This window comes from Channa argus, chromosome 8 (genome assembly GCF_033026475.1).
Source record: "Channa argus isolate prfri chromosome 8, Channa argus male v1.0, whole genome shotgun sequence".
In the NCBI taxonomy this organism is placed as follows: domain Eukaryota; kingdom Metazoa; phylum Chordata; class Actinopteri; order Anabantiformes; family Channidae; genus Channa; species Channa argus.
In genome coordinates, this window is record NC_090204.1 from 8,830,001 (window position 1) to 8,845,958 (window position 15,958).

General features: G+C 40.5%; 1 protein-coding gene across 2 annotated transcripts in view; it reads left to right on the forward strand.

The window, feature by feature from the left end:
* The window catches only part of sema6bb (sema domain, transmembrane domain (TM), and cytoplasmic domain, (semaphorin) 6Bb), a 116,942-nt gene that overhangs the window by 63,452 nt on the left and 37,532 nt on the right, over positions 1 to 15,958 (forward strand). For both annotated transcript variants that reach the window (XM_067513388.1, XM_067513387.1), the window contains exons 6-10: positions 8,181 to 8,279; positions 9,855 to 9,945; positions 10,484 to 10,603; positions 11,382 to 11,470; positions 12,342 to 12,559. In XM_067513388.1, the coding sequence (XP_067369489.1) occupies positions 8,181 to 8,279; positions 9,855 to 9,945; positions 10,484 to 10,603; positions 11,382 to 11,470; positions 12,342 to 12,559 (617 nt within the window). The remainder of the gene's footprint in view (positions 1 to 8,180; positions 8,280 to 9,854; positions 9,946 to 10,483; positions 10,604 to 11,381; positions 11,471 to 12,341; positions 12,560 to 15,958) is intronic.

The following is a 15,958-nucleotide window of genomic DNA, read 5'->3' on the forward strand; positions in this document are numbered from 1 at the left end:
ATGGCAATACAACCAAAACAATGGCTGATGAATATACACAAATACAGACTATGGGACATTTTTTATTTCTGTCCATCTAACAATCAGGCCCGCTGGCATAGCCTCAAAAACTGTGACTGTGTATTATCTCATTGTCCCTGCTCGTCTAACCCATTACACAAAGACATCGATCTCAAGGACAGAGCCTCTCCTACCTATACAACACTTGTTCTACCATCACGAGTTAGGAATTTACTTTGCGCCCTCAGAAAATGTAGGTGGGCGTCAGGAAACCAAGGCAGTGAGGATGAGATGGGGTGAAACATTGCGCGGCAGCCGCCAGCAAACCATGCCTGAATACCTCTTATATCTGCAGCACACAATACTGTACATCTCTCACTGCTGTCTGCTACACACAAACAGCTGTCTTCAATGTCTGTGTGTGTGCGCTTGTGTGTTTGTGCGTGTGTATGCACGTTTACCTGTGTAGTGGCGATGGCTGGTGAGGGAAACATGGGCTCTGTCCCCTCCAGGCAGAAACAAAAATGACTTACTTAACACACAGAGAGAACACCTGACATTAAATCTGTGTGAAACAGTGCCAGACAGAAACACAATGGAGAATAGAGGGACAGAGACAAAAAGCCATGCTGAGAGGAGAGGAGAGGACAGGACAGGAGAGGAGAGGACAGGAGAGGACAGGAGAGGACAGGAGAGGAGAAGCTGGGTCCCTATTGGCCAGCCCAGAGGACGGCTGTGGGGCTGACTGAGATATAAAAGGTCTTCTTGCCCCTAATGACTCTGCTGCCTGGTAATGCTGTGAGTCACACGGCAATGTGGGGAAGATAAGAACAGCACCAGGTCTTCTCAGTCAGCTCTCTGGGCTCGAACGCATATTAATAGATGTGTGTGTGCATATGGCTGTAGACGGAGGCACATCCAGTCACAATCACAAGCACAGTCTCACTAGAGTATACAGTAGCTGAAATAGGTTTCTAAAAGCCAACACAGATATTTTAAGTCCCTATGGTCAATGTTTTTTGCTGATATTCCCTGTTAATGTAAGAGAAAATATGCCATCATTTTATTCCAAATAACAACCTTTTAAAACGTATTCAGAGCTGCACACCTTTAACCTTTGAATGTAGTCCTGCATAACTATAAATGCGCATATAGTGTCCATACATTATTAGACCTTTAAGCTTTATACTGTACAAATTGTACCACAGTAATAAGTTATTGTATTTCATAGTATAGAAACCAACTGAGAAGCCATTTCAAAGATCTTGTGATAGTGGACCCATGACCATTAATTTTTTAAACATCGTTTCTGTAGTTTCAGAGCTTCTGATCTCATGTTAACTTCATATTTATATAAAAAAAGAGAAACGTTCAATCACCACTGTATTATATGTGTGAACACAATTAAAAATGGAATCTCACACATTTGTCAAGGAGTAATTTTTAAGGGGAGCCCCCTCCACCTCCTCTTCACCTCCTGAAAACGTCCTGTTCTGTTTGGGGGACTCTTGTGTCACATGTGATACATTCGCCACCTCGTAATTGGTTTTGTAATTAAATGTTTCTGCTTGGTTGATCACAAAGGACGTAATATTCTCCTTAATTAGGCTGAAAATTCAATATCCCAAGTCTTATGCCTTTTTTCTACTCCCATGTTGACCAAACAATTGTTGATGAATGCAACACTCAGCCTCCCTGTCACACACTCTGCATATTCCTGTCATATTTTCTTTTGTCCTTTGCTTTTTACTCTCTCTGTATCTCCCCTGCATTTGCCCTTTTCATTGTCTCTTGCTGTCATTGCCTCCCAGTCTTTCACTCCTTCCTTTCTCTTCTTCTGAAAGCAAAACCGAACAAGAGATAGCGGGTTAAACATTCCCCACAGGTGGCTCGGTGCAAACGCATTCAGCTACGGCAGTGTGGCATGTACATGCAAACAAAAGGCAATTCCATATAGAGCGCTTTTAAAGTGCGGCCAGGTCTCATTATGAGCAGCTCTTAGTGAGATTGTTGGATCAATATTGCGTTGATCATGCTCTCAGAGGAGCTCTGGGTTCTCTATTGTCCAAACTAAATGTCTTTTCTGGGTTGGACCATCCTAAGATACTGTTTCACAGCCGCTTTTTGGCTCCTAAATTAATCAATTTGAGAAACCATGTGAAGTCACTTATTTATTCACCACAAAAAACAAAAACAAAAAACAGTACAGATCACACAATACAAAACATAACAGCATAACAACAGTGTGATATACGACAAAAAGACAAGACATGTGTTACCTATGAACAGTGTATGTTTGCTTGTGAAGGTGCATTGGAATTGGAGGATTTAAGAGGGGTAGTGAGGATAAGCACAAAGGGTATAATCATAAGAGAAAGGACACTTGGGGGGACGATAGGAACGTACAGGGTAGGAGTATAAATACTAAGGATATAAACATGTTCTAAGCATATATATATATTGTATAATAGTCATATGAAAAAACATGAAAAAACTGATAATAAATTCAAATAAAATAGCTAAAACAGAACAAAGAGAGAGAATAAATAAATAAATAAAAATTAAAAAAGACCCACACACATATATAGCAAAAATTTTTTAAATGTTAATAATAATATTAACACAAACTACCACTAATAGTAATATTGATATTGATATTATTATTATTATTATTATTATTATTATTATTATTATTATTATTATAGAAATAATCAATAATCAATTACTACTGCTAGTAATAAGAGTAATGGTATTTATCCAGAAAAAAAAGAGATCATGACTAGTCTAATTTTTAGTTTGGCTGTTTGTGGCAGGGGTGCGTGTGGAGTGGAGATGTGCGTGGCCTCAGTCCCAATCATTTTGTTTAATTTGAAATGGTCTAGAAATCGGTTCCAAGCTTCATCGAAGTTGAAGCAAGAGAGAGTAAGAGTAAGATCTTTTTTTTCTATTGGGACTGATATTATATCTGTATATTATATTATGTCTTTGTTTGATATCATTTTATAGAGTTCAACAGTTTCTTTGACCATGTGATTTATATTATCTTGTCAGTTAGTGTTGGGGGCTGTAGTGGGTTGTTATATATATTTACTCTTGATTAAATTTTGAATTCTAATTGTTGGTGTTGGAGGAATTGTTCATACTTTTGCATTAATGAATGAAATGGGTTATACTCAAACAGGTGGTGAAGGTGAGTGATTACTTGCATCTAAGAATCAGGCCCAATGGCATAGCCTCAAAAAGGCACAGTGACTGTGTATTATTGAGTGAGTGAGGGTATTGTGAAATTGAAAGTCTGGGTTGTACCATATTGGGGTATGTTTAGGGTTAAGGTTAGAGTTAGGGATGTCACTTTACCTGTGGTTGTGGTCCTTTTTTGAAAAACATAAATATAACTTAAGCATCACTTGTGTAATGTATTGAGCACTCATTGTCTCATACACACCTATCCATGGGTGACTCGGGTTAAGTATTGTGGTCAAGGACTGAGTAACGGTGTGTGTATGTGTGTGTGTAAGTTTCCATCATCGAGGAGCTCAGCTGACCCCACAATCTGTAGGTCTTGCTGCACTTCAGCTGCACTGCTGAGGCTGCCACATGGCTGACTGAACTGGAAAAACTTGCTCTCTCGGCTTCGCTATTTCTCTTCTCCTGCTCCTCATATTTTCCTCCTATCTCCATTATCTTAATTTTACTCCCTTTCTCCCTCCCTCTGGCGTCTGATGTTTGTTTGTTGCCTGTGGTGTGTTCAGTCAGAATTACCATCAAACAGAGAAGAAGGGGTGCAGGGGGACGCGGATTAGCTTTAACATGCTGAGTAAGACCGCAGCGCTCAGAACAGCACATAGCTGCTAATTTGGTACCGCTGTTAATTTATCCTACACCCACAAGCACATAAACATACGCACTTTCTTCCTGTCATACCCAGTCACTCTGTCTTCAGTCATAACTGTGTGTGTGTCAGGGATTTTTCTGGAAATCACAGGCCTGTTGTTAATGAGTGGAGAAGAGGGCTCGCCAAACCTTTGTGAGTGTGTTATGTGCTTACAGTGTGTGTGGGAGACTTCTGGCTCAATGGCGGCTCTTGGCAAAGCAATGCTGTCTTCTCCCTGGTCTCTAACATCAGGGGACCAGCCAGGCATGTAATGGAAACTTTGGAGATTTAGAGGAGCAGCTTGCTAAATACGACCCCCTGATGTACTGCCTTAGATGGCTCCTATTGTGCGAACTTTACTAAATCAGGTCACGGTGATGACTTATTGTATTTTATTAGTGAATAAAAAATGATCTGGTTGCCCCTAAAGCAGGGAAGTGAGCACAAGTTTTGACAACATATGAACCTGTTTTGTATTTTGGCTAGTCCAAACACGGGAACGCTGATTGTAGCTGGAGGTAAAAAACTGTGTTCATTTAGGTTTTTGGATAAATCCTCATCATTAAATGAAACACTGACCTCAGGCTTAAACCAAATGAAAAGATTGTTTATCATCTCATTCTAAAGGTTGAGTTGCGGACAATAGAGGGAAGCAGACGCAGAAGGTGGAGCCACCTCAGTTTTAATGGTGTCTGACTGCTGCAGGTTGTTTGGAGCAGATGTGTTGTAGCAACAGAGAACTTGTTGTCGATCCTCTGATTGTATATGTGTGTGTGTACGTGGGAGATCACACACACATGTTGAGAAATACTTTAGGTACGTTTTTGAGTCTAAGGAAGATATCGGTGTCTGTGCCGAGAATTACGAAGGCAATGGAAAGCACTTGCTCTTTCAACATCTGCAGAGTAGAACTAGTTTGGATGCCTCACAACTGCCTCAAGACCCAGAGACTGAATAAAAATCTGCTGCCTCTCATAGCATCTATTTTATAAAAATGTACTGTACAGTACATAAATTCACATGTGCAGACTTGCTCATATACACACATGGGACACATCTCTCCCTATCTGACCTTACCCTTTCTCTTGATCTTCTTTAAATCTCCTAATTCATTCACTACTATGTCTATATTTGCACTGAGGCCCATGCTCCTGTGTAATTCATCTGCGCTGCAGATTAATTTTTTAGAGCAGCTCTGCCCCTGTCAGTAAGAGCAGCAAGAGGAGGTGGAGGAAAGGGAGGAGGAGGAGGAGAGCTGCAGTCGTCTGGGCCTGAAGAAGGCTTGCCAGCCAGCACAGGTGGCGTTGTGTCTGGATTCTGCCCAGGGAGTGAGGGAGCAGAGAGAGGGTGGTAGGCTGGAGGAACCAGCATGCACAGCATTTGGATTTACTTATATATATAATTGTTTAATTCAGTGATTTTCTGCTTGATCCTTCGTAATTGGTTTGTTTTTTTAATATGGAAACCATAATAAGAACCTAATCCTGCTGACTGAATTGGGTTTTGAATAAAGCAAAACTCATATCTGGAAGTGCCAAATACACATATGTGGCATGGGATGAAGTCTGACGACATCTCTAAAGTGCAAACTTTACCCAAAGCTTAAAAGTTTGCATTTTCCAATGGATGAAACCCTCGTTTCTATCTTGTAGTCATGAAATGTTTCATTTTATGCACAGGAGCACTGCCAAATGCATTCATTTGTGCAGTGGTCTCGTACTTCCGAGTATTTACTCACCTCTCTAAGATGTTGGCAGTGGGACTGGTTTGTTATTAAAAGTCCTTTATCTGGCTTTGTGATTACAGCTCTGACCAAGCTGACAGTCTGCAACCCTACAGACAAACAGCATTCAAATAATTCTCACACATGAGCATGCATCTGTGCTGTGATACACGGATACAAACAAAACTAAATACACATACACAGAGATATATGCACCAGAAACACAGTAACACCTGCTATATTGGTGGGGGAAACAGACACATATACTGTCGCTCCTCAATTTGTCACATAGTGCTGTGCCATTAGGAATTTACACCTCATGCTTTACTGACACTCACACGACAACATTTCCTCCTTTCCTGTTTTTTGCTGTTGAAAATTGAGACCCCTGCAGGGAGTGAAGTGGGAAGGTGGAGGGGTGGAGGGGTGCAGGGGGGAGCATCTGGAATAACACTCACTTGTCTCTCATGTTACTGCTTTCCTTCTGATCTCTTCCATACTTGCACACACACACACACACACACACACACACACACACACACACACATACACACACACTGTCATTCGACATACCCCTCATCACCACTACTTCTGCTCCAGCTCTACTTGTCTTTCCGATGACATCATTGTGGGTTGTGGTCTCTTTAAGTAGACCCCATCTGGTGTGTGTGTCTGTGTGTGTGTGTGTGTGTGTGTGTGTGTGTGTGTGTGTGTGTGTGTGTGTGTGTGTGTGTGTGTGTGTGTGTGTGTGTGTACAAATGGCATTGTACTGTCTGTAGTTGTGTGGGAAATTTTTAGTTTAGTGCTAATGTTGTGTTGAGGTTTTCCATTGTGAAGATATCTTAGCTGTATGTTTCTACTTGAAGGGGCTTTATGAGGGTTAAGACTTGGTTTTAGTTATACTTATAGTGACAATGAGGATTAGGTTATGGTTAAAGTTGGGATTCAGCATTCAGTTTTGATGGCTGACATTAGGATAAGAGACTGGGAATTTTATTATGTCAATTGGTATTTTCCCAATTATACAAAAATGTGTGTGTGTGGCAAAACTGGTGCCATCCCGACTGGGACACTGGTAGTTTGTGGAGGAGCTTTCTCCCTGCCCACCAGTGAGCCTCTATACATCACCACTCACTCTACATACACACACTCAGATGGTGCCAAAGTCAAAGGCCATGACTGGAATGTTAGCTTAACGCCTTTAGAAAAAAAATGTAATTCTTGCACAGGTTCTCTGTTTGCTTATTATCATATTACACTTTGGCTCTAAGTCCCCTGAGACAATGGCTTCCAGCCTGGACATCAGAACTACCTATGTGGTCCTGAGATTTATCTCAGGGGTCACAGGATTTTGAAAGGGAGAAAAAAAGTTAATTTATTTTTGCGAAACTCTCACTTCCTCAGACTATAAAAATACTAATCAACAAAGGTACATAACCTGCGAAGATAAAAAGAAAATACTTACAACAAAGTTCCACACAAATATAACATAAACTGTGGTTAGGGTAAGCACACGTATTGTTACATTAGACAGAGATCGTAAGGTCAAAATGCAAAGAGTTTATCGACTATCAAATTGGCTTTCTACCTGTCTTCTATATCTAATAATAACATTTAAATAGCTACAGTAACTGTAATGATTTTACAGCTCAAATTTAGTAAAGGTAATGGTAAAATGCCCCAAGAGTTTAAACATGTTAAAATATGAATCTAAAGGATACATTTATGAAATAGATTGGTAGACTTAATGTGTGGATAAATGGATAAATAGAGAGCCTAAGCTAATGGTGAAATAGCTAAGTAATGACAAAATGATCTAATAAGTTATTGATAAATTACCAAATACTTAAATACAGACTAAAGGTTTAAATATTAGTGAAAATATTAGATAATAGCGTGTACTAGAAAAATGTTTAAGCAGTGAGGTAAAATCAAACCACTGCATTTCAAAATATGATGATCACAGCACGCAAAGTTTGTGTCACAAATGTATTAATTATTAGTACGAAAACACTGCTTCATTTTACTTTTGTTGTGACAAGAGATTAACTTGAAAGTAATATCCTCTGTTTCCTTAAACCCATATTTATTACTGTTTGGCAGTATGGGGCAAAAGCGGTTATTAAGTCATGTGGTGCACACACGATTTCTCCTTTCAAAAAATGAGTTCTGAAGAATGAAACTGTGGCTTGGCTTTATTTAGCCATTAAGTGGGCTTCATGTAGTTTGACTCACGGTGAAGAAATTAGGTCTAAATCTCTTGTTTGTTTTAAATTCCTGAGGCTGGTTTGGATTACCATCTGTCAATCAACAGCAACTGTGTACGTGTGCGCATGAGTGAAGAGGGTACACACTTAAAGTCTCTGCAGGCTACGTTCAGACTGTAGCAGGATGATTGACAGCGTTAATGGTGTGATAATTCAACACATCAGGCAACTGAAAAGCTTCATTTCACAGTGAGGTTTAGATAATCAGTTGCTGAAAACTAAACCCAGTTTTTACTTCATTCCCTCCATCACTTCGCCTTTCTTCTCTTCAGTTTGCATATTAAACGTAATTTTTCTCTCTCTCACTTTCCTGCAGGATGAATGTCGTAACTTCATGAAGGTTCTGCTCAGCAGACAAGGAGGCCTGTTCGTGTGTGGAACCAATGCCTTCAACCCGCTGTGTGCCAACTATACTGTAAGTGAATATTACATTTGTACCTGTCTCAAATGTGTCACGTCCATGCATTAGTTCTTGTGATTGGTTTGACACCCGGTAACTGATAAGTAGTCTGTCTTTGCCAAAAGAGAGGCCTGGCTTCCATAGCACAATTAGTATGTCTGTTCAGGTGAAAATTCACAGCTTGATTAAAGGTATTTGTTCAGCTCTCATGGCAGTGTTGACTCCCGTCCTCAGAGTTATTTACCCTTGTTGTCTGGCAGTTCCAGCGCCTTGTTTTCCTGAGACACAACAGTTGTTATTTCTCAGTGGTTAAACTTTTTGGTTTGCCAAGCTTGTTATCATTGAAAGCCAGAGAGACAGATAATCAAAAAGAACACAAAAAGGAGAGAAGAGGAAGAGGAGGGTGGAGATGTGAGTTGTTTGTCGGGTTTGATTCCCTTTTGCCAGTGGTTGAGAAAGTAAAGCAATTCCCCAGAAAGTAAAGTAGAATGTAAGAGACATCAGGGTTAAAGCTGCAAGTGAAAGTGTTGGCTGCTCGAACAGTAAATCACTGTGTACTCTGAATACTTCCTCCACTCTGCCCAAAATACATTTGGCAGTCTCTGAAGGTTTGTATCCATTCAGCAACAACTCACCTGAATCCTCCCGTACTCCACTTCCCGACCATTCCCTGTCTTGCTCAATTACACTAACAATTTTAAACTTGTGGAATAAAAACTACACATAAATATTAATCATCAGCTCGGCTGATTTCACATCACTCTGCAGGAATTTTAAATGTGGGATGAAGGCAGTTGAGTTTGAGAGAGGAAGGTGGAAAAAAATCCTTTCCCTATCAAAGGCTTTTTCAGATTAAGTGTTATTTCCAGTCTCTCACATTTCAAACATAGCACAACAGTGGAATACTGAGATGTACCTGGCCCATTATCTGTCAGCCACTAATGACATGCTACAATAGTGTATAACACACCTGTCTCTTCCTGATAGGCTGTTTCTCTGGGGACTAGTTAGTGATGCCAGCCACTGTTTTATTTATAGCTGGGTTTTAATAAAATGAAACCTATAAATTATTTCATTTTCTACCATGGATGAGAATTAGCCTGTGCTGGTGAAAAGTGCATGTTTGTGGAGGTTTGTACTGTACAGTATATACATGTACTGTATAAACTTAAAATATATAAGAAACTTGTGACTATTGTCCAAATAAATGTATAAGAGTTTATCATTCTGTGCGTGTGTGTTTGCGTGTGTGTTTGTGTGTGTGTGTGTGTGTGTGTGTGTGTGTGTGTGTGTGTGTGTGTGTGTGTGTGTGTGTGTGTGTGTGTGTGTGTGTGTGTGTGTTTAATTTATGCATGAGAACGTGACACTTTTTGTTGTTACTGCTGAGGCTAATTGCCACCAGTGAATCATTAGTTTGCACTTACGGTGACGCTCCCTAATTGCCATTCTCTTGTGGCTTGTTTTGATGATGCTGCTGTAGATGCATTCATATTGTTTGTTTAGAGTTTACTGATTGAGGCATGCTTCTGTTTGTGTGTGTGTGTGTGTGTGTGTGTGTGTGTGTGTGTGTGTGTGTGTGTGTTGTAACAGGGAGACACTCTGGAGATGGTAGGAGACACAGTCAGTGGGATGGCGAGATGTCCTTATGACCCTAAACATGCTAATGTAGCTCTGTTTGCAGGTAAGAAACACATTGTTGGTGTAATCTTTATATTCTCACCTGGATCCCAGTGAGATGTGACATTATGAATTGTCTCACATTATGCTTTAGTGATCATAGCAAGAAATATCATTGTTCCACAATTAAAGATATATTTAGATTTTTATATACACAACATAAGCTCAACAAAACTAAGCCATAGTTATTCTTGAGTTTTATTCGTGTTATTTACTTCATCTGATTGAAATACTTCGCAATAATCAACAGTTTTCTCTGGCTGAAACTGTAGGGAGCCATTACCATTCAGCCATCAGCCCATTATCTGATATTAGCTGCCCATATAAAATGCTGTTTTTGTGTGGGAGTGCTGCAAAGGTGCAATTATGTTACTGCAATTACATTGTTGACTGGCCAGTTACGTCATGTTTATGATGCAGGACACTCAGAAAACAGCAACTTTCACTCCAGCTGTAATTGGTTGTGGTTGCGCTGTAGTCTTGGCAGTCTGTCCAACTCAGTATCGTGTGGTTGTGTGTGTGTGTGTTTGCGTATGTGTCAGAGGGGAATCTCTTCACAGCCACAGTGACAGACTTCCTGGCCATTGATGCGGTTATCTACCGTAGCCTTGGGGACAGTCCCGCTCTGCGCACCGTCAAGCACGACTCCAAGTGGTTCAGAGGTACCTACCAACCTGTGTGCACGCATGTGTGTTTGTGTTAATGCTATTGGATGTTTGTTAAATGGTATTTATTTGTGTTTTTGCAAATTTCTCAAGTCTTTTTGGGACCATGTCTGTTGTTGTCATTTTGATGGGTTGAGTGTGTGTCTAAATTACTTAGCACCATGCACAATCAATAAATGTGTCAGTAACAGAGGGCTGAGTCAGCAAGCTGACAACTCCTATGTTCAGGTCACTGAGCACGAAGCTGTCAAAGTTGCTGCTCCTTGACAGAGTGGACTATTCACATCATGGTCAGTCTGCAGTCAAACCTTACAATCACTGTGGCACAGTACACAGTATCAGACACACAGGTTGTCTATGGAGATTCACATTCATCCAGGTCATTTTATTTCCAAAAGTGCCATTTGTTGGCATGTGGAAATAGCCCTTTGGACATACATAAGACTTACAGGTTGTACTCGGTCCTGTGGATAATAGCACCAAAATGCATAGCGTGAAACTGATTTCTCAGAAACAACAGGGAGTCATAATGTGCTTATTGTTTGGTGTGAAATCCCCTTTCACCAAATAATGAAATTAAGCATGGCCTCTGCCTCTTTCTCACTGCCCTCATGTTACCTCATTGTTGTGGGAGTGAATGATGCATTCTCAAAGAGAGACACTCTGCTAGTATATGCTTTCTCATGTCCATCTATATTTCATCAAACTGTTTCTCCCCACACTTCTCATACTGTATGCACTTTCTCCAATTCTCTCTCTCTCTCACACAATATAGAACCATATTTTGTCAGTGCCGTGGAGTGGGGACCACACATCTACTTCTTCTTCAGAGAGATAGCCATGGAGTTCAATTACCTGGAGAAGGTATAGGAGTCATTCTGATGAAATACCCTCTTTTGCTTTTGAACTTTATGTATTCACACATAGAAAGTGCTGGGCCATTCAGACCATCTTTTAAATGGACTGTAGACGAATATGTGAATATGCTGTTAAAATGTGCCACTGGGAGATGCTGGGTTAGTATCTCCCTGCTGCTATTATTTGAATGTCAATATCAATGTTTTTCCCCTGACCTTTCATCCTTGCACTAGTCTGCATGGAATTCAACAAATCATAGTTTGAACAAACAACTGATGGCTGTAGTAACCCTAGAAAAGATTTATTTTCTTAGAGACTCTATATCTCTTTTCTTTATGAGATTGGGTATATATCTTTATAGAAAAAGAATAAATAAAAAAATATGAGCACCAGGAAAGCTGCTGCTCTAATAAATTACAGTAGCAATTGACATTTGGGGAGAAGTGCTTGCACAAGGTCTCTGAATTTGACATGTTTACAGAGAGCAGAGTAAATTGATACTTAAACAGCATTACCATTGTGGATGAGGAGGTTCAAAGAAGTAATTTTGAGATGCACTGACATTTTCATGAATAATTGATATCAAATTTAACATTATAAAACAATGATCTGTCAAAACAGGGTTTGCGCATTGCAAATTATATGCAGATAGCTCTTGAGAGATCAATTTGGAGTTGAGAAGGGCTTTTTAATATACCTTTTTGAAGTTAAAACCCAGAGCTAGCGAAATGTTTCCTAACACCCCAGGTTCTCATTGGAGGGACTGTACATGTGAGCTGCAGTGTGGAGACACTGTATGTGTCAGTATATTCCAAATGTATTCTGTACACTCATTTTCTATGCCTGCATCAGCTTCTCTCTGCCTGACTATTGGCAGGTGGTGGTGTCGCGAGTGGCCCGGGTGTGTAAGCGGGACCAGGGTGGTTCTCAGCGTGTCCTTGAGAAGCAGTGGACTTCATTCCTGAAGGCCCGTCTGAACTGCTCTGTCCCTGGTGATTCCCATTTCTACTTTAACCTGCTCCACTCCACTAGTCCTATCATCAGGATGCATGGACGGGACATCATCTTGGGGGTGTTCTCCACACCGGCAAACAGGTACAACTTAGGTCATATTTACTTTACAGGCTTTAAGGCTCAATTCCCCAGTTACTTTCGATTTTTTTATTTTTTATTTTTTGGTTAGTTTGGATCTTTTACAATGATAGTTCAAATTCATGTTTGTAAATGACATGTTTTTCACTTAATTGGAAGAACTATTAAATTACTAATCTGCCACACATGCACAAATGAACATTATCTGAACTTTACTGTGAGCTTGCAAACACATATTTTATACAATAATTGGTGCTGTTTATACATTTTTTGCTATCTGTTGTCTACACCTATTTATTACATAGTTAGCTCTATATTATATAACCCTTTTCTATAAGCGACAGTAACTAGTTGAGCTGATATAAAACCTGCATTCCTTAATATAATAAGCTGTAAACTGTGTGTGTGTGTGTGTATGTGTGTGACTGTGAGGGTTAAGGTTGACAGATTAAAATCCATGTTAGGCCTCAGACAGAAATGGGGAAAGACACAATTGTTTATTTATTTTTTTATGCCGACAGAAATGCCTCTTGGCATAATTCCTATGGACAGTTGGATAGACACCTAGTATGTTGCTGCACTCACACAGCTTGCCTTGAAAATTTAGTGGACCACCCTAGTTTGTTCCTTCACTCATGCATCCAGAAAGAGCAAGGCTTCCTATAGGCCAAGGAAAGCCCCAGATAAAATGAAAAAGGCTGTGTGAAGGTGCAAAGGTCAATATTGTGGGGTACAGAGTAATTTAAGACACATGTGATGCTTTCATTGAGGACAAAAGGGTGATTTGTTGAAAGGTGTGATAAATTTAAAAAATATGAGAGAAGAAAAGACGAGAGGAAAAGGAGAGCTGCCACGTGGTGAATTAGGGAGAGTTAGAGAATGATTTTTTTAACCACTGAGACATACTTCAAAATGATAAACTGATACACGAGAAGAAGGAAACATGATTTTTTTTTTCATGTAGGTATTTATTAGTTTGTTTGTTTGTTTACTGCACTTACAATTTACTTCTGATTCTCTCAGTGCAGAAAATCCGCTATTTCTGCTCTACCCAGATGCTACCCTGGTGTTGAGTCCTACATGTTTGAGTGTTAAATGAGAGAGAAAATTACAAGTGGAATCGGATAATTTCAGTTTGTTGTGTGTGAAAGGAAACACAAGTTTTGATACCTAGCGACTCCTTCAGGATGCAGTTACAGGAATCTGCATGTCACGTTTAGTTTAACGTGATTATAATTACAGATATGTGTATTACTGTATGGTGGTCATTGCAGAGTGTGTTTTTGAAGGAATACTTCCATATATCTTACAGGCTGTACATAGATGAGTATTTCCACAGCATATTGCAGTCTAAGTGGCTCAAATCATAGAAAAGATTTCAGCATACTTTTTGTGTGATGGCCCACTCTCCATATGCTGCCTGAATGGCCCAGATACCACTTACTGTGTCTGGCAGTGCAAGCACATTATGGCAAGCACTTAGAAAAAACTTGCAACTGCCTGCTATTTGACTCTGGTCTACAATCAATATAGTCTCTTACTTAAATGCAGCCAGCAGCATAACTATCACCTGTCAGTGGTCCCAGCATAATTCTATCTCCTTGATTTTGAAAAAGTAACTTTACCAGTTGCTGGACAGTGTCTCAAAGGAGAAGGCTGCCAACCTCCCAGTGTGAAAAAGGAGAGAAAGAGTGTAAATCCAGGAGGAGAGAAGACAGAGGTGAATAGAGAGGAGGATGGTGAACAAGCACGGGAGAGACAGAGAAGATAAACTCAAGGACAAGTAATGTCAATAATGGACAACATGTGCATCTCTTGCTGTCTGAGATCTAAAATTGTTTCATCAGCTGCATCTTATCTGTGTGTTTGGATGGGGTATGTTGTGGGAGGGGGGTACTGCCTGCAGAGACAGATGGACAGTTCACACACACACACACACACAAACACACACACACAAACACAGGCACGCAAACACACACACACAAACATAAACACACACACACACACACACACACACACACACACAATGGTTTCCAGATAACAGCATTTACAGCAAACCACAGAGGAGAACCAGCTGAATACACACCCCTACCTTAGTGAACAGCTACTGGGGCCTATTTTAAATAAGTGCCAGCAGACTGATGGAGAGACAGGGAGGTTTAGATGAATGGATAAGGGCTTTTGTGACGGAGGAAAATGAGTGCAAAAAGAAAAAGAGAATGTGTGAGGTGAGCTGCAAAACTCCCACTGGCTCCGTGTGGCCCTCTGCGCCACACTGGCTGAGTGCTTGCCAGACAAATTGCTTTGGCTGGCAGCGTGCAGAGAAAGCAGCATGAACCAGGACCTGTGAGTGGAGGAGTAGCTATTCTGTCCTGCCATTTGGCCCTGTGCAGCATATATGGGACTGTTCTATGGGAGCGACAGGATGAAGTCAAGAGTTTATTGAGAATCTAACGTGGACTTACTCATGTTCCTTCCTTTAGGGCTAATTTTTCAGCCACATACCAGCTCCTTAACTGTTAGGGAGCTCCATTTGCAGCATCCTTCTCTGCTTACAGTAAATTAAACCCCAGTAGCCATTTCCTTGTGCATCCACCTCTTAAGCCCTCAGGCTCTCCTCTTGAAGAAGAAAAGACCCATAGACCCTTAATTCCAAATGAGCACCTTTTGCAATAACAGTGCTGATGCCCAAGAGGTCAAGGACGCTTAGGGAGCAACAGCAAACTTGATAAAAGGAGAATATAAGTATGAGACATTTGGGGAGAGTATTTTATTTAGCAACTCAAATAATTGGATGTGTGTCAAAATAACAGCACCATGATGTCAAAAAGAAGACTTACGGTTATCATGATGTGGTGGACTGGTATTGAAAACAAACAATCTATTATTGTATAGCTGGTGATTTGGCAACTGACAGTGTCTATTGCTGCTAAACTAGACTGCAATGGCTCATTAGGCTTAATGGAGCAGTGCAGGAATGTAAAGAAAACATCCCATCAAAAGTTAAGTAAATCTAGTGCATCCTGAGAGTGGGAGGCCATGTTGGTTTGGTAAAAAGAATCCCAAATAACAGGGTTAGACAGACAGCAGAATGTCCTTCTGGGAAAACACAGGAGAGGAAGGGAAATGAGGAGGACAAGGAGGAGAACAGGTTTAGTGTGACACAGGGGAGGATGCACAGATGTGCAAGCTAGTTCCCCCGGGCCTACAAGTCGAAAAGGCAGAGGAATACATAGTTATGTAGACAGCTAGAGACACAGAAGCGTGTATAGGAAAGGGATATCACAGGTAGTTGACAGTAGAGCCATGTCACAGTGAAATACAGAGACGTGAAGGAACTGGTAACTTGTCCACTTGGACTAGAATATTCAGGTAATGAAGAAATAAGGAACCACAGGGGGG